Source organism: Argiope bruennichi, chromosome 4 (assembly GCF_947563725.1).
Source record: "Argiope bruennichi chromosome 4, qqArgBrue1.1, whole genome shotgun sequence".
Lineage (NCBI taxonomy): Eukaryota > Metazoa > Arthropoda > Arachnida > Araneae > Araneidae > Argiope > Argiope bruennichi.
The window spans coordinates 81,763,424-81,790,768 of record NC_079154.1 but is presented as its reverse complement, the minus strand read 5'-3'; the positions used below and the strand labels follow the sequence as shown (position 1 = coordinate 81,790,768).

The following is a 27,345-nucleotide window of genomic DNA, read 5'->3' as shown; positions in this document are numbered from 1 at the left end:
CAATAATTGATCTGAACTACTGCATTTTGAAATGATTTCACAAATTTTGTATTGTCTCCTCTGCTACAAATTCTTTTTAAGTAATTAAAATATTATAAAAATCCTTCAAATTTAAGAATTCTAAATTTTTTTTATAAAATCTGAATTTTTAAAAATGGGTAATTAATAATTACTTATTTGACTTTTCTAATGTTGAGCTCTTGTTTTTATAGGCAAAAACTCTGTTTTTGAAAGGTGTTCAAGCAGAGAAGAATGGGAAATTGCAAGATGGTATGATCCTAAATTTTTCACTTAAATTTATTTTAAATATTTTTCTATAATGCACTTCTGACATGTCTTTCATTTATCATCAAATAACAAAAGTTTGATTTTAATTTAATCATAATCATTATTTCAGAATAAGAATTAATTTTTTTTCTCTCTTTCTCTTGTATGTAATTACATCTTTATTATTTTGAAAATTTTTAATATGAAAAATCCACAAAGTTTTAATGACTGTATTTTTTTTTTTTTTTTTTTTTTTTTTTTATTGAAAGACTTATAAGTACAATGCTAAAAATTTTATGACATTTTAGTTAAATTTTTCCAAAGATTCCAAATTAATTTATATTATGCAATAAAATTTTTCAAAACTGAAATACTTTCATAGTAGCAGTAATAAATACCCATTGTCACCATTTTATTATTTCGGAATAAGAATTAAAAAAAAAAAAGAAAAAGATAACTTTTTTCTCTACTTCTTGTATTTAAACTGCTTAAGTAATTGCATCTGTCTTACATTGGAACATTTCAGTAATAAATGCTTTAAAATCTTTATGACTGTATTTTTTTTAGAAGCTTTAATAATACAAATAATATTATTGTTAAATTTTCTAAAGGTAATAAATTAGTTTATAATATTAAGTAAAATTTCTTAAAAGAAAACAGTACTTGAATAGTTGTCACTTCTTTTATTAACTGCTTTTGTGGTATGGCATTTTTGGCCCGTAGGCATGATTTTAAAATAAATCCTCAGAAAACCATTTGAATATCTCCAAGTAAAGGGGTGATTGTCTATTCTACTTCAATAAAATTCATTCCTTTCATCATCTTGATTTTTGAATTTTTATTAAAGAAAGAGAAGTAAAAAGTCCATGTACTCATATTAGCATTGGAAACAAAAATGAAATTAATCTCTTTCTGTGGATTGAGAAAATATGCCTTTCACTTAATATAACTGATTTTCCTACAAGTATAGCCCTTTTGATTTTCTCTAAACAAGTTTTTAATTTAGATTAGCTTATAGAAGTTACATAAGAAAAACTCCACTAATAATTTTTTTATGCCTGTTTGGCACAAATTCAAATTCTGAAGGAGTAGTAGTTGATATGGATTGCAACCACTAGCAAATAAAGCTTTCAACTCAAAAGACTTTCAAAAGATATGTTATAATACTGTCTATTTCTCAAAAAGCAGTTTACTTTTGAATTAGAATGGGAAAGAAATTATTCTAAAATAAATAAATAAAAGTGAAAAATCCAAACAAATGTAAATTGTATTTTCCATCTCCCCCCCCCCTTCCCCCAATTAGAAATTCTTGAATGAATTATTTTTCTATTTAAGCAGGTCTTAAACTGTACTATATCAGAGATAATAGATCTAATTTTAAATTTGTATTTCAAAAGTGAAAATCTTTCAGATTTGCTAATATTGCTTCAAACTAAGACTGTATAAAGGTTTCACTGTACAAGTAAATATCTTTTCGACAAATATTTCTGATAAGCATTTAAGTAAATTATTATAATATCATTGCATTTGTTCTTTTTTTATATATACAGTTTTACTAATGATTTCTTAAATAATTTAAAATTAATATTCCATTTTGAGGATTATAGCAAAAAGATACTTAAATATAAATAAATTTGTGTCATAGTTTTCGGTACACTATACTTTCAGATAAAATATGTATACATTATATTTAAATTTTTTTCTTTTTAAAATTGCTGATAGAAACATTTTATTCTAGAATCTAATGCCTATTAATTTTAGTGAAAATTTTTAAAGATGTTTGTTCTTCTCTCTATTGTGAACAGCAATTTCATTATACCGTAGAGCTATTCAGTTGGTGCCTGATATTGAATTTCGTATTGAAGAAAATATAGAAGATAATTTTAGTAAGTTCTAATCATGTAAACCTACATTTACTGTCTAAAATATTTTATAACTCCTCTGATTCACGATATCTGATACACTTATTATTTTTATAGATGAAAACATAGAAGATTCTGAATCGGATAAAAGGTATTTAAATTTTTAAATAGTTAGTGTGGATATTAAATTTTCCAAAACTAATAGTGTAATACATTTTCCATATTATCCAATTATAATAGTAAATAATTAATAATTTTTTTATATATTTAATGTTATTATGTATTATAATTTGTCTAAAAATATTCATGCAAAAATGTCTTGCTATGCCAATTACATTATCTTTCTATCATAGTGACTCAGAAGAAAATTCGTCTTCAGATGATGATGATACAGACAATCTTGTTAATAAATTTAAGAAACTTGCTTTCAAAGCAGGTACTTCTAGAATTTGTGAACCAAAACATGAACAAAAGGTTAGTTCTTTTTGATAATGTATTTCCTTTTCTCTTTTTTAAAATTTTTTTCCCTCTCATTCTTAAATGATACTTTTTTCACTAGACAAGCCATATGTCTTGCCTACCTCCTGAAATATTCCTTTACATCTTAAAATGGGTTGTAGGTGAAAATCTAGATATATATTCCTTAGAAAAAACTGCCAAGGTAACTATTATTTTTTATTTTTAACCACACTAATTTTGGAAATGTATATGTTTATTCATTAAAATGTAAATCCAAAATTTTATTTATTGATAAATAGAACTACTATGGTATAAAAAAGGTTAACAATTCAATATCCTATAATAGAATGCAAAAAAAAGGAAAAAAAGTAAATTACATGAACGGAAATTTGTAATAATCGTAAGATATATATGTATAAGCCAATAACATCAAAAGATTTATTTTCTTAATTATATGAATTTTGTTTTCAATTTATCAAATTTCAAGAAGTTAAAGACATATTACTTATATGATGAATTTAAAATGTGGCTGAAAGAATTGTTTTTGTAAGAAAAATTTTACTAGAACTTTCATTTTTGGATTTTTGTTCATTTATAAATGTTAAATAATAGTCTTTTTTAAACTTCTGTATTGCTTGATAGTAGAAAAAAAATTGCTATCTATCAAGCAATAGAAATTGTGTTAGTATTTTTTTTAGTTGCTGAAATGTAGATATTATTCCAGCTAAATTAAGTTGTAAAAGATTAAATGTTTATTGTTTAGGTTTGTCGAGGATTTTATCTTTGTTCAAGAGATCCAGAATTATGGCATTTGATATGCTTAAGGTATTTTTAAATTTTTTTTCAGCAATTTCTCAAACCTTTCATATGCATGTTTTGTAAATGCCAATATGTCTTCATATTGCATTAAAAATTCTCATGCTTTTAATTTGATTGATGCTTTTATTTTTATCAATTCAAATTTTATTTTGACAAAATTTGTCTTGAGAAATTAGATTGTGTGTTTCAATATCTTAATATGGAAAGAAATTACTTTAAGATCTACACAGGAGTTATTATATAATGATTAATGTTAGGAGCTTTGGCTAATTTATAGTCAGTAAAAAAGGGGGGGGATAAATTATGTAAAAACTCAATATATTGCTGATTGCTTGTTAATGCCTTATCTGTTATTACTTCATACATTTTTTTTTATGTAAAAAATTATAACAGATATTTATTTTTTATTTTGCATGCAACTGGTTGCAATAAGAAATAAAATGATAGCAGATTATGTTCTATATATTCAATTGCTTTAATTGTTTAGGAGGAAAAGGAAACTAAGCTAAGTGAAATAATAAAAAAGAAAAGTGTTATTTTTTTATTGTAGAAGTAAAATTATTAATTAAGTTTGATTACTCACACTTAGAAGGGACTGTCCTGTCCTCATTGATAAAAGTAACTCTTGTTCTGGTAAATATTAACTCATAATATCAAGTGTATCTCAACTTTGCTGGAAACTGCTTAATTTTATATTTTAATATATAATGTAAAAGTTTCAAAAAGTGCTTTTATAAAACAAATTGTAGTTTAAATACAAAAACTGAAATTTAAAATAAATTTTCAAAGGTATGATTTTCTTATTTTAGGACATGGGATATGAATATTGATAATCCAAATAAATATGGCAGTTGGAGGAATATGTATATCCAACGTCCTCATCTTAGCTTTAATGGTAAATAAAATTTAAAAATTTCTCTTAATTTTTATAATTTATCAACATAGTTAATTAAACTTTTTACAATGTAATAATTTCACTAAATAAAAATCTTCTAACTTCCATTGTGAAATTTTTTTAAATAATTTAAAATACTGTTTCAACTACAATTTATTCCACCATATGCTGCTTGAAATTATTATAATACAAACATGAGAAATATTCTTCCATAGATTTATATTATTTAATTCTTAAATATAACATTTATTGTTTCTCGCACTTTTTTTCATGTTCTCTTGCTCTATTGTTTTATAATTTGAAGGTAATAAAGATATATAGAAATAGTCAAGTTGCACAAAGAAACTGAATGTGTTGCATCCAATAATGAATATTCCTGGGTTTTCCCCCCTCCCTCACATCAGATGGGAAAAAAAGGGAACTACTTATTATTAGTGGCAAAAAACAAAACAAAACAAAAAGTTATTCATGTGGTAAAAATTGTGAAACTGAGATAGAAGGCACTGCTTGTTTAGCAGTTTCATTGTATATGTCAACATACTACATTTTTTTTCCCAGTTTCAGAAGAGAAATTCTAAGCACAAAAATTAAGAAAACATATTTTATTTGCTGAGTCTAAAACACTTTTAACAGATTATACTCCCAGATTGTCGTATTCATTAATGGTTTAATAATTTACAGACAACAGTATTTAAACTTTGTTAGCAATTTAAAAATTCATGGCTGTTTTCACACATTTGCCCAGACATCATCAATGTGTTCTAATACTAGAGACTTGCAATCTTAAACTAACTCGCACATATATTTTGCCTACCACATTCTGGATTATAATAAATGGTATCTAATACTACTATCTCTCTCCATTAATAAAATCTGTTTCTTCTACATTATTACCTATTTTTCTGTACTGAAGCAAATTTATTTATATTCATTACTCTGATTTATTTCAGAAAAACAATAAATCAAATGCAAATAATAATAATAAGATCTCTATCTCTGCTTCTAAAAAACCACTGTTAGTTGCCAAGGTTTAGATCCGTTATTTGGTTAGCCACCAATATTAGGTTTTTAAATATGATAACTTCACAAAATATTTTGCAACTAAACATGGTGAAATAAAGTCTATTATGAACATCAGTCTTCATCAAATCTTAGAAAAAAAAGCTTTAGAATTTTCCAAAACTTTATTTAACAATGAAAATGCTCAAAATCGTATACCTTATAGACGTGAAGGATATGTTTGTTTCAGGTAATGACATAATTCAGAATATTTATCACTTAAAAATCTTTAAAACTATCAAAGATTTAATTTTACCAGGTTCTTATACAAAAACTTCTCCACATGTCCAGAATAATGACCAAGAGTTAATGTACTAGGAGTCTCAAAAAAATATTTATATCAAGATTTTTTTTTTTTTGGATTATTTTTTAAATTAAAAGATGGTTTTCTTTGATTTACTTATTTTATCAACATATGATTATAGTCATGTTATTTTTAGTTTAATTTTAACTTGATTTACATCCTTCATTTTAATTTTAAAATATGATTTTAGGAATTTTTGCTCTTGTAGTTTTAACATAATTCATTAGATAGATTCAGATTTTTTTTTTTTCATTTTAAAATATTTTAAACTTTATTACATTTTTGGTGATGGTTGTTACAGTTTAGTGCAACAGCATGGTATAGACAAACAAATTAAAATGCTTAAATTTTCATTATTCATTAAAAAAAAAGTTTTTTACTGTCAAAGTTACAGCTCTTATATTTGTATGTATAGATACTGCTCTATTATATATTAAATTTTAAGTTAATGTGCGATGTGAATGTTACGAAGTTAAAAGGTGTCCAATGTTAAAGCAGAAACGTCATTTTATATTGCAAAATAATAGTAAAGTATTCTAGGTATTTCTTTCTCTCTTTTTTTTTTTTTTTTTACTGTAGCTGAATTCAAGAAGAATAGTTGTAGAATTTAACAAATCAGTTGTTTATTAGAAATAGTTCATTATTATTTTTTTTTGATGTAAAAACAAATTTATGAATGTATAAAGAAAAAAACTATATCATAAAGTTTGAAAACATTTCCTGCATTTTCCAGCGTAATTCTTTTATAAAACTCTAACTATTGATTTAATGACTAGTTATTATGTAGTGAAAAAGTTAAATTTACTTTGTGATTTTCAGATTATGCCAAGCTCTTATTATATATAAGATACCAAGATGGTTGGTTGCATTTTTTGATGATTTATTGTAGAGATTATAAAAATAAAGTAGTACCAAAATTAAATAAAATGAAAGCTAATTTTAAAATCTTTGTAATAATATGGATAACTGCACGCCTCTTCCAGAAAAAAAAAGCATTAGACTAATTTTAAAAATAATAATTTTTGTATCTTATTTTCTAGTACGTAAGAATTTTTTTTAGTGTAACTAGTAATCATCAATGTAATAAAAAATGTTCATTTTCTTCTAGGTGTGTACATTAGCAAAACAACTTATGTACGTTATGGAGAGTCTTCTTTTCAAGATACTCATTATAAACCTTGCTTTTTAGTTGCATACTACAGATATTTGCGTTTCTTTCCAGATGGTAAGTTCACAGTTCTGAAATATTTTGATGTAATCATTACACTCTGCATTCATTTCCTTAATTTTCTGTAAATACCTTTATACATCTAATTGTATCACAGGAAAGCATAACAATGTTTAAAATTGGAATCACTTTAAAATGTTTTCACGATTGCTCAAGTCTAAAGTTAAATGACAACGAAATTTTGAGAAAGGAGAAAAAAATTAATATTGAAACTATTTAAAATGGGAAAAAAAAAAAAAATCTAGGATGAAATATTTGTAGCAGCAAGAAGAATTGAGCTTAACTTCAACAATGAAATTCTGTTATAAAATAAGCTTAAAATCTATTAAAGTTAATTAAAAATAGAAAAATATACATAGCACAAAAATTAGTATAATTAATTTTTGTGCTGTGTTTGAAAATTAAATTATGATAGAAAAACAACAACATAATTTTGTTTTATTAAAATTTTTTTAAAATTGAATATTCCAAGGTACATATTTTGGTCCTCCAAAATAACAGGGTCAGGTATGTAATTTGATTTAGATACAAACTATTATTTTGCATGTTTTTCTTATTTAATAAAGATAAATTTCCATTTTTAAACTGATTTCTTGTTATGAAACCACAATTAACTTTTTTAAAGATTAATTCAAGAAACAGAATTTTCTATAATATTGATTGTAACAGTTAAAAATAAAGAATACTATTTAAGCATGCATATTTTATTTGATTAATTTTTTGGTAATTTTTACTCTATATTATAAAATTTTTCATTGGAAAACAAGTATCAATAGCATTTATTTAATATTGTTTTTCTTTTTTCCCACATATCTATCATACTGGAAAAAATTTTTGGCATCTTTGCGTCATTAAAAAAATTAATTGTTTTTATTGTGATCTGAAACTGTATGTTACTTGCATTAATTTCAAGCAATATTTATAATATTTAATATTATAATTAAAGTTATTAATTTTAAGCCTTTGCTATTATTAAATTTGCATTTATATTTAGGTACTGTACTGATGCTGACTACTCCTGATGACCCATATCAGTCTATATACAAGCTGCGCCATAAAACAGTAAAAGATCCTAATGTGCATATAGGCCGTTTCAAACTCGTTGGAAGTACTGTTGTGGCAGCAGTAAAAAAATCGAAAAGTGAAACTGTTGCTCAATCTACAAATTTCTATAATCGTTACAGAAGGCACAGACAAGCAAATCTATCAGAAGTTCAAGATCAGACTTATCATCTTGTAAGTTACATTTTTGTTACTAATTATATATATATGTATTGAAAAAGATTTTTGTTGTGTGTTAACTCAAATTTTTCCTGTATTCTGAAGAGTGAAAGAAAAAAAAAGCCATAAACAATTAATTTGTCAGATTAAAATTGCACATGAAAGCATCCCATCAAAGAAATGTTTCTATTTTGGATTTCTTCTAAAATCAGAAGTAAAAAAAAAAAAAAAAAAAAAAAACTTTAATATTATTTGTACTATAACGATATAATGACCTTGCTTTATATGTGTGCTATATCAGTGCAAGATTTAAGTCCTTGAATTAAAAATTTATGAATTACTGCTAATCATTTTCAACTTAGCAAATTGTTAGAATAAGAAGTTAATTAGTATTTTGAATATGCTTATTTTCTAGTAACATTTCAATACTCAATAAAAGGAGAAGAGGATAAAATTTTAATCCTAGTTTGGTAATTTTAGGAGCTTGAAGTGAAAAACTACAAAAAAAGAATAAACTGCCAATTGGCTTGGATGCGATATTCCAGTCATGTAGTTTATAGGTAAGAGATTTCTATGAGTTAATAACTATTATAGATGTATATTTAAATTCTTCATCAATAATAAAAAAAAAATCTAGTGAGTGTGAAATTTGAAAATTCAGTATCCATTTTTCTAAATGTCAGTAACCTTAAGAAAATTTCTTATTTAACAACATTTGTATTTCAGCCATTTCAAATACTTGCATGCTCACCTTAATTTCAAGAAATAATAATTTTGAAGATTAGATTAAATAATATATAATCTGCTGCTAATTATTCCACAAAAATGTTTCAATATGAAAAATTGATGTTTTTGCAGGCTAGACTGCGATAATAGCTTTCCTGTGTATGTAATGTGTTTTGAAACAAAGTTAATAAGGTAGAGAATCTTATATTTGAAGTTGCCATCAAATTGACATGTCATATGTATAGTAAGGCATTTGAGTCATTTCCAGCTTTAATCTACTAATGTACCCATTGCAAAAGCTCGGTATCTACTGTCCAACTTCTGCTATGATAATAACTGGCTGCTTGAAGATAAATACAGCTAAATTAGATACTGAATGTTATTGTATTGATAACTGTAAATCATAATAATATTAACAATTTTATTTAAACTATTTATATTTAATATATAATCTTGCTTATTGAGTCTTAATAATTACTCAGATATATTGTCTTTATTATTAAATAATATAATGGATATTGAACTTGATTATTAAATAATATAATGGATATTGAACTTGATATTTTGTAGAATTGGTGAGGAAGCTGTCTCGGAATTTGACATTTTGCCATCAACTTTCCCACCATTTTGGTTTTCTCGAGTTAAATCTTATACTGCTGAGTCTGAAAGTCCTTTGGAAAGAATTAACACAAAGCTAATGTGATCAAGTTGAAAGATTGTGAATTTTATAATGTTTTAATTGTAAAAAGTTTGTACATATGATTATTTCATCCATTATTATTAAAATCTTTGATTCATATGTCTATGTATATTACATAATTATTTCAGGATTTTACAATAAAAAAACATTTATTTATATACAGTAAAATAACCTTATGTAAAAAATTTATATTCCTTTCTTTGCTGGTTTCGGAGAAATGTTTACTTTCACTGGCTTTGATAGTTCAATTGTATTATCTTCTGCCTTCAACCAACCAGTATTTTTTTGGCTGTTTCGTGCACTTGCTTCAGTATCACTAAAATCTAACACCAGACTCATTTCTACATGACATGCCTCTGTAAGATTTATAAAAAAAAATTGATTGCTTTTTACACACACACACACACATATATATATAAATTCATTCTAAAATTTTATAACATACCTGACCAAATACTGTGTGAGAGTAAAACAGAAGTATACAATCTATACTGCAATTCTCCCTGCTGTCTGAAATCTGCTAGTCTTGGTAAAATGAGTTGTACTTGCTGATCTGGATATTTCACCTGTAAAAGATTTATTTTTAACTGAAATCTATTAGTTTTAGGTGTAAATATTTAATAGTTAGCATACTATTAAAGATTTTCTTTTTAGTTTTTACTTAGATTAACAGAGATTTTGCATCCGAGTATGCAAACGTAACTATAATAATTGCTTCAAAGAGTTGAATTTTTTAAAAATATGTTTCAAAATTTGAATATATAGTATGCAGAGTCTTATACAACTATATTTCAGGTATAGAAATGATAAGCTATATTTTGATACTTTGGAAAGTATTGAAAATTAATATAGTAATATTATGTATCTGGCTATTTTAAAGATTTTTCCGATTCTAAAACATTTTACTTCCAATACATGAATTGTTTATATGAGAAGAAATTATCAATAGTTTCAATAAGAACTTTTGCTAATGTTTAAAAGAGATATTGTCCTTCGATATTAATAATGAATTTGCTTACTTTCACTTTAACGTTTTTCACATTCTCAACATTTTCTATCTCGGCATCCATAGTTATTCCTAAAACCAAACCAGCAGTAAATTTATGCACAGTTTCAGAATCAGCAGCTGGTTCATGTATTACCGCACTTGCTTGCTTCACCCTTTCTAAACCTTCAGGGTTATCAACATTTAGACGCAAAGAAGGGCAAGGGCATGACTGCAATAAAGGTTGCAGCACTCGGGCAACTGTTCCTGGTTTAGGATCTTCCAATAGGTCCAAATCTCGGAAGAGTGCAGAAGTAAAACTATCAGGGTTAAGACCTTGTTCTTCTTGAAATCTGAAATAAAAAGAAAAGTGTTTAACAATGTGTTTTTTTTTTTTTTTTTTTTTTTTTGCGTTTGAGGAAAAAATATTTTAAATTTTCTATCTGAAGTTACATTACATTTTAAAGCTATACAGGGTAAAGATATATATATATTGTGGTTACATATTTATCTCTACTAATAATGAAGCTGAGTGTGTGTTTATGTTCTACAGGCCAAATTATTTAATCTTCAGCTACCAAGCTTTAAAAATAAAAAAACACCTACTTCAAGTACTTTTTTTTATCCTTCATGTAAAGTTACAGTACTATGAAACTTAGAAGACAGTTGGATTGCACATTTATATATTTAATAACCTCATGGTGTTAAGGGACTGGTCTTCATTTGAAGGGCTTACTTATACATTGAGCAGAACATATTCAAATAACAAATAATAAAAGTCAAAATATAAATATAATAAGTTAAATATAAGTCAAATAACAGGGCTTTAATGTCAGGGAATATAGTGGAATCATGGAAATGAAATTATATCAAAACATTTTAATTATATATAACCAACATACAAGATGAGCCTGCTGGTTGCCAAAGGTTTAATATGCTATAATAAGTTTACGTTCTTCCATAAAAGTTTTTATTTCTTTTTAAGTTGCAACAGTGAGAAAATTTTTCCTGTTATATAGAATTCAGTAGTTGGACTTCTTATGTTATATCAATTTTACTAATAAAAAAAATTGTTACTAGTTAATGATAGATCTTTAAACTTAACAGTATAATTTATTCAACATGGTTTAAAAATACTGGAACAAAACAATTGCATGTAGTGTTTTATCGCATCAAACTATCTTTAATAAAAATATTATAATGAAATTTAAATTTAGTGAACTACAAGAGGCATTCATTAAATTAAGAGATTCACATGTTATATATAAAAAAAATTCCATGAACATTTTATCCAATAACATTTAGTTTTTGGGAAGAAAACTATCTATTCTTTATATATTTGCTTTAATGGTTCAAGAGTAATAAATTAATGCTATATTAGTTTTCCAATTATTCAAGTAGCATTATTGTTTTGTAATTAGAATGAATTTAATTTTAACAAGTATTTGTATTGTCTCTACAAAAAAGATAATATAGCATTTATAAAACATAACATAGTATTTTATAATTTTTTTTCAAGCTTAAAGAGGGTAATTAATTATTTTAATTTTAAATAATTTGCCCCTTGTTTATATATCAGAGGGGAAAAAAGTATTTTAACTGAAAATTATAATTTACCTTTGTAATGAATCAACTTGTTCCAAAAAGGCCTCACAGGGCCCAAGAGCTGAAGTATTGCTTCCTCTGATAAGGACCAACAATTGCAAAGATAAAGCTCGAAGCCTCAGTTGTCTTAAGCATATTATCTCTTCGCTATTTAATCCCAAAAATTGGTGACTCAAACAAAATGACAGCTGTAACAACTAAAGATAAAATATTAAGTAAATAAAGAATTGATATCAAAACCAGACTTAACAAAATGAAATATAGTTTTTCCTATTATCGTTCAAACAAAAGATTTTCTAAGTTATAAATTTAATTTTTTTACAGTTATAAGACACTTACTTGTTCCAATGATGATTTTAGGGAACTGCTCTGTAATGGAGATAACAGTGAAGGATTCAACCAATTTTTATTTGAAATAATCTGCAAAACAGTATGTTATTTAAATACTTTCTGGCATTGTACATTTAAATTTGAATGATCTGCATGTTCTACAAAATATTAGAATTTTAACTTCAAAACAGTTCGCATGTTATTAATATGACTGACATTGTACCATTTATATTAATATATAATTATATGTATGAAAAAAGGAAAATACTTTAGGCACAAAAACTTATTTAAATAAAACTGAAAATTTATGATTATTCCAACTTTTGAAATTATTTATCTTCAAAACTCATTTTTATTATTCTGTTTTGAAATATATATATGAAAAAATCAATTGGTTATAATATATTAAGGTTGATTGTTTTTGATAAAATTGTACAAAAATAAATTATGTCATGAAGTTAAATTTATCATATCTTACTTTAGCTAAGAGAAGCTGGCACTGTATATATAAAGCAGCACAGTTAGCAGCTGCAGACAGCTTTGGTTCAATAGCTGACAGTTGCTTCAAATCTCTGAAAAACACAAATAATGCTAAATAATAATTTTTATTTTAGCTAATATATGATGCAATTAAATAAATGCATTTTAAATTTTACATACTGAATAGAAGTTTCTAAAATATTTTGTCTAGCTTTTGGATTCCGGTGTTCAGCAGCAGCAACTCTCTCCAAAACTTGGTTTAAAAATTTGCGTGAGTGTTCATCTGATGATTCAAGGTCAGAAGGTGATGCAGATACATTTCTGAGCTAAGAAATAAATTCATAAATATACAGATTATAAATAAATACCTATTCCTCAAATCTAATGAGATTTTATTGTCAAAGGTACTAGTGAAAAAAAAAAAAAAAAAACCCTTGATAATTTAAATAATAACCTCTATTTACTAAATAAAAAAAGTTTACAAACAATTTCTGCTTGTGCAAAGATAAATTCTTTTTGTTTCAGGTTTTAAAATCAATTAAAATTTTATTAAAATAAATGACAATTTATTTAACAAATAAATATAAATGTCTTGGTAATTATATATATTTCCAGCACAAATGGATATATATAAAATTACCTGCAAATAAAAAAAAAATTATAATCCAAACTGTAGCAAATATACGACAAAGTTCATTTGTATAAAAATTCATAGTATTTATAAATGAAAAATATGTCTACAGAATAGATCGATTTAAGACAATATATTGCACAATTGAATGTTTAACACATGCTCCAGATGTCGGATATAATCAAATAGCTAAAGCATGCTTACAATATGAAAATCGTGTTTTTACACGAAACATTAAAGATAAGTGAATATAATGTTGGTAGCTGTACCTCAATATATAATTTTTTTACGGTTCTTTGGGGAATGATTAAAAACTTGATTGATCTATTAAATCTTGAATAATCTTCATAAGGAAAATTGTGTCTGAATATATAACTAATGACAACTAGAGGATATTGCTTTAGGATGAATAATACAAGAAATAGAATAATCTCACACTAAGACATATAAGGGGAAATATCCATCAAAAGAGTAATTGTCGAGCAAGAGGATATGTATTGAGAAAATACATTTGATAAATTGTGGTATTTGTGCAAAAGAAAAAAAAAAAAGTTTCGAACTCGAATTTCCTTAATGGAGATGAAATTCTGATTTATAAGACACCTGTAAGCATCAAAAATTGTCTTAGCTCCTACTTTTAACTGAATTCATGTTACTCCTGCTTACTTTGAAATAGTCGAGAATTTAGATATCAACGTAGTAAAATTTGTATTATGACAATGGGCAACAATGTTGACTATCTTTTACAATGTAAACATGACTTTCTGATTGCACTGTTGCATTTTAATAAAATCATGTAAAAAAACCCAATTAAATTTTAATTAATTTCTTTCTTCACTAATTCACTTTGCTGTATGATTATATTTTCATATACAAATTTTAGTGCATAATTTGTTAATCATACTTTCACAGACCATACAGAAAAGTTGTACATGTTTTGGAATGTTATTATATAAAAAAGTGAAATACTTACCTTCAGTTGGGGAACTAAATGTGGAAAAGTGTCTTTTAAGTAGGAATAATGTTTCTGTGTATATTCATCAAACAATGAGAGCATAACAGGACAATTGGCCGCAGCATTAAATACCAAAATTAGATTACATATATCTGGATAAAATTATTAAGGTAAAACTCTTTTCATTTTTGAAAGTATAATATAGATGTACATTCAAATACAGAAAACTAAAAAAAGAATAGGAAATGTTTCTCATATTAAAACAACAAATTCTTTTGAAATATTTCTATCTATAAATCTTACAATGAAATATTGATATATAATTTCCACTGTCATTCTATAAAAATAGGGAACTTAGGATCAGGATATTCAGAATCTTTTATCAATAGAAAAAAATTTGCAATGATGGTTTTTTAATACATTTTATTATTTAATTTAACAAGACTATGTGTTATATTAATTCCATTTCATATAACACATATAAATCAAGGTATAACATTTTCATTTATGTCTGCTTTATAAATCAAATACTGTGAATACAAAGAATGTCTCACAAATAATTCTGCAGTAATATAATTGTTATAACCATTCTTTTTTCTACTTTTTTTGACTAAGTGAATAGAATTTTAAAAGAATTGGTTTTAAAATTATTTTACCTTCTTCATATCCATATTCATTGCAAATTTATTTATTATTTATTAATAATTTGCAATATTGTAATATTTAATAATAATACTAGGTACTGTATTTTTTATATTGAAATATCATTAATAAATGAGTAATTAGAGCTTAAAATATTAACAAATCATATTTTTCAGATCTCTTAAAACTATTTTCAGTTGCAAATATTACAAACATATTCACTTACAAAAGATATTTTACAGCTCTAGGAAAATAAAAATTGTTTTGTGATCTTAAATGTATATTAAGCTAGAGGAAGGGGGGGGATGAAAATGAAGTATTATTTAATGATACCTCATTTTCTTTCTGTCTTTTTTAGGAAATTCAGTTTCATTTCATTTATTTATTTGTTTATTTATATTTACAAAATTTTAATAGAATGTTTTTAAATTAAATTTGCACACTCAACTTGATATATTGTATAATAAATGCCAAAGAGAAATTTTATTTCAAACATCTGAAAATTGTATGCAACAAAATACTATGTCTCAAGAGGCATATGCATACATACATGCATGCACACATACACAAACATATAATGTATGAAAAGGATACATGCAGGATCTTCAACATTTTGTTCAGTCATGTCAATAAATGGATGGATGCTAAGTAGTTCAGGAACTAGAGGTAAAGTTAAATATGGATGCCTGGAACCAAGTTGTTGTAAACATCTAAAACAAAATTTACATAATTTTTAAGCAAAAAAAAAAAAAAAAAAAAAAATACTAGTGATTATATATACCCTAATATTAAAAAGCAATTAAATTTAAAAGATCTTCGTTTTTACAAGTATAATAGCCAAATATTACTTGAAATGTTCAATCTCTTTTAGATAATTTCAAAATTATTTACTTCCAAATAGATCTTTTATCTTGTGGGTAGCGCATCAGATTTTTAAGAAGACTGTCAATACAAAATTTTAAACATTCTTTGGTAGTCAGTCTGCACATTGCAAGCATAGCATGAAGGGCTTCTCTTAAATCCATAGAGAAATCCTTAAAAAAAAAAAAAAAAAAAAAAAAAAAAGTGTAAATATTGAATAAATGAACTAAGCTAACAGAGTAAATAAAATAGTTTTAAAGCAAATAAGAAACTTTAATAAATTCAAATATAATTAAGCAAATAATCTAAGCTGTTAAAAAAGAAAGAAGTTATAATTGTATAACAGAAATATTTATAAAAAATGGCAATAAATAAAGCAGCAAGGAATTTTCTCCCTTCAATTTTAAGAGGCATTTTTTTAATTGTTTAACTGATGATATAAAAAGTTATAAAAGGTTAAATAAAAATAATTTTAAATAACATTTCCTGCATAATAAAACAATTATACTTTTCACTAATCATATATGCAAGCTAAGCTATTTGAAATATAATTTATAAATTCTTCAATGTACCTCTAATACAACTAAAATTGTTTTCAATTGGTCTTCTCTCAGCATTATATGAAGACTAATCTTTTGTAGACAATGGATAGCTTTTAAGCATACTTCTTCGGTTTCATCATTGAACATGTCCACAAGGAAATCAAGGGATATTGCAGCAAAAGATGGAAAATAAGTAGCCAGTTTACAAAATGAATCCAAAGTTGCAGTTCGCACCTCTAAATTTTAAAGAAAATGGATAAGCATTGAATAAAGGTATACACATATATTTAGAATAATATAACTCCTAAAAAATTTTAAGATGTAAAATATATTCAAAACTTGTTTTCAATATTTATAAAGGATTTTGTTTCTCATTTTCAATCAAATTTTCTACCTTAAAATGCTTACTTTCTCTTTCATAAAATATAGAAATATTAATATTACTCAATCTTTAAACAACAAGAAACAAAGGATATGAACTGAAGACAGAAAAATAGACTTTCTTTTGTCTACTATTAGAAATTTAGAACTTTTATGCTACCAACACACTCAATCAGTTTCAATTCCAGTTTCACAACTTAAATAATCTAACCAATATCAGTACTATTATCAATGATTTAATATTTTTTCTATAATAAGTTTAAAATTTCCTAAATTGAACAACAAAAATTGTCTTGGTACATTATATCTAGAGTCCAATTTATAAGAATTGCTTACCTTTGAAATCTTGGCTCTTAGATATAATAACAGATGAATTTCAGAAACTATTTTAAATTATTAAAGATCTTCCCATGCAGTGACTACTTTACATAAATAATTTGGTTTAATTTATTTGATTCTTTCATATAACAGAAAACTATGCAAATTAGCACTTTTGTGCAAATTTGATATTTTTGCAACAATATGAATAATTATAATAAAAAAATTAAAGTTTAGAGATGTTATTTATTTTATGAAGAACATATAAATTAGATATATATTATATTTTTAATAGAATGGTGCAATTTTTAATAAAATATCTACACATTCAGAATGCATTCATAATATGATAAATTAAGACAAACCTCAGATTAATATTAATATAAAATAATTTCTAGAAAAACTCAAGTTTTACAGGTCAAAATATCATTTAATATTTTATAAATTAAAATTATAATTGAAATTATATATATATATATAAACATTGAGATTCCCTTTCCTACCTCTTGAAACATATATATTCGAAATTTGACAACTCTAGGTCAAATCTAGCTCTAATAGATAAAACTTAACCTAATAAATGAAGTAAATCTTCTTACAACATAAATTTTCTTAGAATAACAGAATGAAAGCTTTATTGCCTAGAATAATTCAACAGATATAATAATTTCTGAGCTACTTTTCCAAGATATTCACTTCAAGAATTGAGATATTTGTTCTTAGAATCAAGTTATGTGTTATAGAAATCTTCCATATTTGACAGCAACATATGCAGGATTCAAATGTATTTAGATCTCAGAATAGACACAATTAACAGAATAAAAATTTCATGTAATGAATATAGAGATATGTCTAAGAAATAGCAGCTAAGTTCCATATTCTTAAATAACAACTCTAAAACTCTTACTTACTGTGGGCACTTTGATGTTCTTAAGAAAATCTGTATTTTATTCTGTGTATTCAAAAACTTTATCACTTCCAATTCATCAATGGTAAAAAATTAAAAGACAAAATATTCAGCCATCGAAAATGCAACAATTAATTAAAGCTTGATTTGTAGCTAAAATTATTATGACTAATTTTTTAACATTGTGATAGAATTTTGCAATGCATATCCTATCATCTATTGTAAATATGGGAATCATACTTTTTTCTTATAACAACTCTCATCTTTTCATGATATTAAAATTTGCACTTACCCTGTAACTCATCTTCAAATCCATGAACAAATGCACCACAAGCTCCTGAACTCATAAGGTTTACATCATCTTCAACTTCCTCTTTTGGTGCTTCAAAATGCATTTTTTTACCAGATGACCAACCATTTTCCTCATTATAATCCTTCTGACCATCTAAGCCAGAACGTCTTTTCTATAATTTGATACGAATTTAAAAAAGTTATATTTTACTTCTAATTAAATTGCTAATAAAAACAAATGGAAAATAATAAAAAGCCATAATAATTAAGATCATAATGTGCAATTTTTAATCATCTTTAATAAAACATCACATTTCTTGTTCTATAAATTTATTTTATTTTGTGATATACACGTAGAATGTAAAATAGGATTTATCAGTAAATATTTTATTATTTTAAAATAGAAATTGCAAAAATTTGTTATTTCTTCAATGGAAACATTTTTTTTTCAAAATTATTATTTTTAAAAAATTGCACAATTTAAAAAGCTCTACACATGTTTTGCATTTTAAAAGTTAAACTGCTATTACTATCTTTATAACATATAACTAAATAATTAAATAATAAAATGCTTCAAATAAATAATTGCTCATAATGAAAAAAAAAAAAAAAAAACGCTTTAATCATTGCTTTTAAAATACTTTTATGTAATATCAATTACTAGAGTATTAATACAGTTAAAAATGACAAAAGTGTTTATTAACATTAATTGGTCATTCCAGAATTTCCTATAGCCCTTTATTTTTCTTCATTATATAGTAATCCACCAAATCAAATTTTACAATGCTTCATATTTATTTTGTTTTATGAGTATAAAAAAAAAAGATTTTAAAAAATTAGTCTTCATGAAAGCACTGAAATTAAAATTAACTTCTCCTGTCTTTTTTTTCAAAAAATATACATAAGTGATATTTTTAAAAATATTCAATAGGCAATTGATACAAAAAACAGTATTTATATTAAATATAATAAAAACCAAGTGAATATTTACAGATTGCTGCTATGCTTAAGAAAAAATAGATGTAATATATAAAAGTGTCAAGGTATTTTATAATGGTAATACCAAATAGTATTATTCTGTAATAAAAAATAAAAATGTTTTAGCTATTACATAATGAAAACACTTTCTTAAATAAATGTCAGAAAAACTGCGACTCTGAAACAGGAAAATATTAATTAATAAGTAGAATCAATGAATGAATTTAAAAGAATGTTAATAAAGAAATTAAGAATCACATACCTTTAAAGAAGACATCAACTTCTTGTCAAGTGTCTGGTTTAAAAATTCTAAGCTGACTTCCTTGAACTCGCCCTAACAATAAATATAGTATATAGATCCATGTGTTTTTTGATTACAAAGTGATATAACATTACAAATAGAATCCTTTAAAAGAAAAAATTTACATTTTTACAAATAAAATATTTTTGTCTTTATTCAAATATTAAGATTGATTACTAATTTTTTTTTTTTTTTTTTTTTTTACAAAAAAGGTTACTGAATTATTTTCTACATATACAATTAATGACTATTATTATGGCTTTCATTGCATCTGATATACAGTAAACTTCCAATTGTATGCTGAATTGGGTAGTGGTTTATTAAGAACTATTTAAAAGAATTAAAATTACTAAATTCGTGCTTTTCAATACAAAATTAGGATAAAAATTATTCTGTTTATCACCTTACTTATGTTATAATGAAAGATTTACTTCTTATGACATTAAAAATATATATATGTAAGTACAGTGTTTTTTTAAAAAAAACTTACCAGTAATGAAGCAGCTAGCACACGCACATTAGTCGAGGGATCTGTAATCATTTTACATATTCTTGCAAAGGCATCATCTGCTAATCTAATCTGCTCATCTGACCCTACAGCAACTAATCTGTCATTGAAAAAGTTACAAATAAGAAAACACTGACAATAAAAGCATAATATACAAAAATGCAGAAAAAAATATATAATTATAATTTATTGTTTAAAGCAAATTGATGATATAAGCAACATATTTCATAAAGCAAATCCAATGCATGCAAAAGTTAATAAACCATTTTAAAAGGAAATTTAAAACTACTCTGATATTTTCACTTTTTATTTTTATGCACAAAAATTAAAGTCAAAAAAGCATAATATGAAACAATAGGCTTCAATTTTAGAGTCAAATCCATATCATTATTTCTCAAGCATTATTTATGTATAATTCCAGTGCATATTCTGAGGAACAGACTTTAACAGAAAACTCTTTAAGAAATAATCCATAGCCCTTTTCAAAAGTTTCCATAAAATAAGATAAAATATTATCTTAACTAATTAATATGCAATTGAAAAATTACTTACTGAAATCCCATTTCCCTACATTTAATAGTGATTTTTCATTAGTATATGAGTATGGAGCAAATTAAAATCTTTGGATGAAATTCTTAATCATTATTCCCACAATTACTTAATTTTTGAAATCCATCAGGAATAATCAATCTTATAAAATTATTAAAGCCAAATATTGCTAATGAAATGTTCTCTTTCAATTATCTATTAAAATATATCAAGTTATGCAATTATCTGTTAACCACAGAAAATTTTATATGCATGATTTTGAATATGAAATAATGTAATATCCAAACTATACATACTTTTCTGAATGCATATGGCTTATAACATCAATTAATCTCAAAGCAGCCATTCTGACACCTTCATAATCATCAGTAAGGGCTTCACAAACTTCTTCATATAATGTAGAATCCAACTTTACACCTCGATAATGAAGGTTTAGCTAATGCAAAGTTTTTATTTTTCAATAAATAATGAATTAAAAACATTTTAAGAGTGAAAAATGCATTAATAACTAGAAATATTGTCTTAGATGTTTTAACAAAGCAAAAAAAAAAAAAAAAAAAAAAAGGCATTATCAAAACTTATGAAATAAGTTATTTATATATACTCAAAATTATTAAATATTTATGATATTTTCAATATTATGTATGTTATAAAATTCTCATCGATTAAGATTATATACATTTATACATATCATAAAAATCTAAATTCCAAATACTATTGAACCATTTATTTGTATAACAAGAAAGGTGTAAATGTTTTAAAATAAGAAAACAGCAGATTTTAGAAAATAACTATTACAGTTAACAGAAAAAAAAGAAAAAGAAAGAAAAAACAGATAAGATTAACAGATCTAATTATAGCAAAAATTATAAAATATATAAAAAAAATATACATAATTTTTGGTTGAAATGTTGAAATTAGAAAAAATATAGCAATAAAATGTAATTTATAAATGAATGTGTGTTAAAGTTCTAAGATTAAGATAAATTTTTTGATTTTATTTAAATGATTCTGCAATAGAAAAATGATCTGCTATTGATAATAAAGTAAAACTGACATGTTTAATAGAATTTTCAGACAAAACTCTTCAGTAGGAAAATTGACAAAAGATACAGACTGTGAAATTTAATAATGTTTGTTTGCAAGAAAAAAAAATGTGAAAATAATTAGTTAAAAAATATTTATGCAACTTTGTAACGTTTTTCATTATAATGCTAAAGTTCATAAGAAAATATGTTTATAGTTCAATTTTCAATTAGAAAACTGAGCAGGTGAGACAAGCTGAAATGAATTAGGGAAATATTTTAAGAATACAAATGTTTTGGAAAAGAAAATTCACATCCCCCTCTGAATAGAATATTTGTATGTATAATAGTTATAAATCCATACAATTCATTAAAAAGCATGCCATTAAAAAAAAGAGAAAGAGAGAGAGATTCGAGCCTCCAGACTGACACATTGCAACATGATATTGTTAAATGATTTCTCTATCTTTGTTTTACTTACAAAATATTCTGTTGAGTATACAGCGATGACAATTTACATACAAAAAATGTATTTAATATTGTTTTAAATAAATCCAGTGTTTTAAATAATGATAATAAATCCAGTTACTAAAATGAAAAAATTTGCTAAAAATACTTTTTTAATTATTAAATTTAAAGAAAGAAAAAACTGCACAGAAATAAAATTGGCATCATTAAAAAGCATTTCCTACTATTTTAATGAAGTGTGAAAATGATTTTTGGGTTTTAAAGGCTTCTGTGCTCCAAATATTCTCCGATGTTATTGAGGAAAGCTGTTAAAATTTTAATTAATTTTTGAATTAAAATCTTGACCTTCCCCCTTTTTTTAGCGAACGTCTATTACTACTAAGCAACCACATGCCAAATTTGGTTGCTTTAGCTCTAGCATTCTACTCTGAGAGTAATTTGAAGGGAGAGTAAATTCAATCATGTATGTTGTATGATACAATTTATAGATACTATATCTGTCAAAACTTCTGACTACACTTACTAATGCATTTAGAGCTTCTGTACGAACTCTTGGTTCATGGTCATGGCTATATTCTGCTAGAAGTTGTAGAGTACTTTGAAATGTTTCAGATTTGTCATCCAATGCAATAAAATCACCAATCACTGACAATGCAGCACATTTTACTTCATAACTCCGATTACTCAGATACTAAAAATAGATAATGCAATATATTATTTAAAGTTCTCATTTGCTAACACTTTTTAAATAAAGAATAACAAAATTTTTTATTTAAAAAATTAATCCTTTCAGCTTTTTAATCAAAACTGCTACTTTCATACTTGGAGCAATTCATATCTGATAGTATAAAAAATTCAGAGCTAAAAAAGCTCAAATTTCTTCTAAAAATTCTCAAAGTATATATAAATTTTTTTTAAAAAGAATATGAAATATAACAATGCACTTTTATGAAGGAAATACTTATGTGAACTTCTTAACTTGAAGTCAATATATTTTTTAACAGATTATAAATTGTTTTTTAAAAAACTTTTAAGCTTTAATTATAATATGAAGCCCTTTCTTTAAAATAACTCAAATCAATGGTTTATAAAAAAATAATTCTGTGCTATAAAATCTTTTATATAAACCAAACTTTGATTCACAAACTTTTAAGCTACGTATTATTAACCATTTAAAAATTCATTATTTTTTACCCAATCAAAATTTTTTTAGTGTTGTAAATATTTTTATCCTAATAATTATTTTACTGTTTAATCTTAAAACATTAATTACACAAAGTAATAATTTATCCTCCAGAAGTAAATAAATTAATTAACTAAAGTAAAGTTCAAATAAATATTCTTAAAGAATGTGTGTAGTTTTTAAACAAAAGATACTAATTCTTAAAATATTTTTTTAAAAAATCAATTAACTAGTCATTATGATAGAAATGAATTAGAATTTAATAATACAGTACATCAAGATACATATATGTTTGTGTATAATAACATTAATCAGGAGTTATTACCATGCATATTGAAATATAACAAAGTTGAGTTAACAAAGTTCTTAAAAATGTTCAGTGAATACTTTACTTTAAAAAAAAAAATACTTAAAATTAAAAAGGATTTTTAGTTGGGGGGGGGGGGCACCAACAGAGTGCAAAGTACCTTTTTAGCTAGCTGAAAAATTTGAAGGTGAAGCTTATCATCCTTCTCTATTCTCTTTATTTGATGAAATGTTGATAGCAGAACAGCTATAGCTTTGTGTGATGTTTCTCCTTTAAGGAGTGGCTGCAAATCTTCAAACAAGGAATAAGGTTCAATTAAATTCCCTTGAACCATCTGAGAAAGAATGCTGATTATTTTCACTCTCACTGCTGGTTCTTGTTCTTTTAGATAATGCTCTAATAATGTATTATATAAAGGAATAGCTTCTACCTACAAAGAAGAAAATCAAATATAATATCACTAAATTAATATTTTAAAAAAATATTTTTGATATTTCATAACATCAAATAATTATTTTAAGAATGTAATAGGCATGTAACACTAAATCAAAAGGCTTTTTTTTTATGTTAGATTTTCTAATTACTCATATAAAGAAAACACAATAACACATAACAGACAAAATACATACAGTAGATGCAATGTAATAATGATATTTGTTTATGGAATTTGCAATTTTTCTATAAATTTCAGAGCGATCTAGAATCTTATTGGCAAATAAGATATACAGATTAATTATTATAATTTTAAAAAAAACTAGCCAAATTTTACAAGGCACTAGTTACATAGCTATAAGGGGTGGGTTGCTGATGTACTAGGCACCAGTCCCATGATGCGCTATCAGAACAAAACATTAATGCATTTATATCATTTTTTTGAATTGATATATCTTGAAAGGATGAAAAATAACATCATGCCCCAAGCACTATCCATATTTACTGAACTGATGATAATGATCGTAAGGCGAAAAATAAAATGATATTGTGCTTAGGTGCTAGTTACTCTTGATATACCTCTGTAAGATAAAAACGTTCTGAAAAGACTAGAAAATAAAAATCGATAACAAAAAGCATGTTAAACTTAAACACTTATGCATTATAGAAAAAATAGAAAAGTATTTTAGCACTTACCTCTCCTTTAATAGCTTCTTCAACCAAAAGCAAAAATTGTAATGCTTCACTGGAAGTTGTATTTTTTAATAAATCCACATCTAATTCTGAAAATGTAGCAACTTTTTTGATGATGCGTAGTCTTTTTGCAGGTTTTTTAGCTTTTTCCTGCAAGAAACAAATTTGAAATTAACCAATTAATAATTATTGAATCCAGATATAAAATGATTTAAGAAATTCCAAGGAAAAAAATCCAACTGAAATATCTAATGATGATTAAGTAAAACTTTTATAACAATAATTAAGAAATGACAATAAAATTGTCAGACACTAAAAATGCAAACAGAATATCCTGTTACAATAATTCAGCAAAAATCCAACTGCCATACTTCCCCATAAAAATTTTCTTAGTTATGCTTCATGAAGGACATTTATAGATGAAAAAATTTGTATTAAAAATTCTACTTGAAAACTTTACTAATGAAATAATTTTGTTAGTATTATTTCTCTTATAAATACTACAATTTTGAAGAGTATTATCACTAAAATAGTTGAACCCTTACTCTCTCTTTCAGTTCTATGTTATGATTTGCCACAAAAATCATTATTAATCTTAGACACAATTCTTATAGTTTACAATGTGTCAAACCTAAATTCTGTAAAAATTAGTTTTATGTACAACAAATAAAACAAAATTATTTTTCTACTAAAATATATTGAAATAATATTTTGGCATAAAAATATTTTTTATAGCAATTCTATATCCAAAAATTTCAATAGCATGATGTAATTTTTAAGAGCTTAAAACAATATACAAAAATACAGAAATTAAGCAGCTTTTAAAATTTTTTAAAACATTTTTTCAATTTCTGTAAACTTAGAACACATAGAAAAATAAATATAAGAATTTAGATACTTTTCTATTAAGTGAACAGCAACACATGTCAAAGATAAATATTATTGATCATTAAAATTTTGTATATCAAAATGTTTGCAATAACTGCTAGTAAAACAACTTTATTATAGAGGTTTTTGTCCATTTCAAAATGTACAACTGTTTTTCATTTTGCCTGCTCTTGATATAAAGGTGCCAATATCCGAAAATACGTTCTATGAGTGCAAACTTTCTCAGAAATTGATGCAATAACATACTGCATAAAAATTCTATCTCCAAATTGAATATGTAAGTCAACTAAACTAATGATTAATCAGTTAAAAACACATAATAATTCATTTTATAATTATAAACTATTAATATATCAATGATATTTTACAATTATTTATAACAAAAATGAGATTACTTTTCTTTCACAAAAAGACGTATTAATGATCGATATTAGACAAAAGACATGGAAAGGCATAAGAACAATGCAACACATGAAGAGCTGTAAAATATTTTATGTGGTGAAACTAAATTATATATGTTCTAAGCCTATTTAATAATATGGAAAGAATCAGTTTTCTATGAAAGTTTAAAAATTTGAACATTTCTAGCGATATATGGCAGAAAATTATACTTATTGATGAATCCTTTCGAAAATACTGTGCCGATTTGTACAGTACAGCACACACTGATGTGCTTATTGTCAAATCTCTACACATAAATCTGGTTTATATTGATGTTTCTCACCACACTTTAAATTTTTTTATATAACATTTTGATAAACTTTGTAACATATAGAAACATTTATATTAACCCACTAAAATTTATTAAATATCTTTTAAAGATGTTTACATCAAAAAAAAAAATTTAAAATAAAACTTTTATCTTTAAAGTAACTACATATTGATAAAATTATGTAAACTATAAAGTATTTACTTTTGAAAACAAATATTAAATTTAATTTCATAATCTAACAAAATAGTTAATCTTATTAAAAGTGAATAAAAGAACTTTAGGAGAATTGCGTTGCGAAATATAAGAATTTTTTTGAAAAATTTCGACCGATTCTGTATAATTAATAACGTCAAGTTACAGTAGCGATTAAAAATGAAATGAAAAAAGTTAACAGAATCGATAGTAATTTGCGAATATATTCGTAACAAATTTGCGACTTCTAGAAGATATCAGATATTATTTAAAACTCAAATTTGGAAAAACAGATTAATTTATGTTGACTGATAAAATCAAAATTTTAATTACGATTAATATTTCGTTCTTTCAAAAATAATATAGAAACTACTTTGTATATGCATAAGAATAAAAAAAATATTCAATGATGCGCAATTCCAACTGTATTTACTTAAGTTGTAGAGCCTAAAGAGCAACAAATGATTATAATTTTTGATATTTTGTATCTATTACCTGCAAAACACTGCTGTATTCAGCAAGAGCTCGTTTTTTTAATACTGCAGCCATATTAATAATAAGTTAGATGAGAAAAATTCCAAACAGATAATTTCCTGTCAGAACTCCTGTTTACGATGGTTTAGGTAAGCGTTGTTTATTTT

At 24.7% G+C, this 27,345-nt stretch overlaps 2 protein-coding genes across 2 annotated transcripts in view; one reads left to right on the top strand and one right to left on the bottom strand.

The window, feature by feature from the left end:
• Nucleotides 1–9,639, top strand: part of LOC129965564 (F-box only protein 9-like) — a 14,724-nt gene extending 5,085 nt beyond the window's left edge. The window contains exons 3-13 of the mRNA XM_056079566.1: nucleotides 213–270; nucleotides 2,073–2,153; nucleotides 2,247–2,280; nucleotides 2,483–2,603; nucleotides 2,689–2,790; nucleotides 3,352–3,413; nucleotides 4,217–4,302; nucleotides 6,774–6,890; nucleotides 7,888–8,129; nucleotides 8,595–8,674; nucleotides 9,411–9,639. Of these exons, the coding sequence (XP_055935541.1) occupies nucleotides 213–270; nucleotides 2,073–2,153; nucleotides 2,247–2,280; nucleotides 2,483–2,603; nucleotides 2,689–2,790; nucleotides 3,352–3,413; nucleotides 4,217–4,302; nucleotides 6,774–6,890; nucleotides 7,888–8,129; nucleotides 8,595–8,674; nucleotides 9,411–9,543 (1,116 nt within the window). The 3' untranslated portion in view covers nucleotides 9,544–9,639. The remainder of the gene's footprint in view (nucleotides 1–212; nucleotides 271–2,072; nucleotides 2,154–2,246; nucleotides 2,281–2,482; nucleotides 2,604–2,688; nucleotides 2,791–3,351; nucleotides 3,414–4,216; nucleotides 4,303–6,773; nucleotides 6,891–7,887; nucleotides 8,130–8,594; nucleotides 8,675–9,410) is intronic.
• On the bottom strand, nucleotides 9,541–27,345 carry LOC129965563 (integrator complex subunit 4-like). The gene is made up of 19 exons (XM_056079564.1): nucleotides 27,200–27,345; nucleotides 24,916–25,062; nucleotides 23,948–24,217; nucleotides 22,821–22,988; nucleotides 21,101–21,240; nucleotides 20,238–20,355; nucleotides 19,709–19,780; nucleotides 18,470–18,641; nucleotides 16,602–16,807; nucleotides 16,060–16,202; nucleotides 15,763–15,878; nucleotides 14,545–14,678; nucleotides 13,121–13,266; nucleotides 12,939–13,032; nucleotides 12,470–12,550; nucleotides 12,143–12,327; nucleotides 10,560–10,878; nucleotides 9,986–10,106; nucleotides 9,541–9,896 (listed from the first exon to the last, which is right to left on the bottom strand). The coding sequence occupies exons 1-19, from the start codon at nucleotides 27,251–27,253 to the stop codon at nucleotides 9,727–9,729; spliced, it is 2,856 nt and encodes a 951-aa protein (XP_055935539.1). The 5' UTR covers nucleotides 27,254–27,345; the 3' UTR covers nucleotides 9,541–9,726.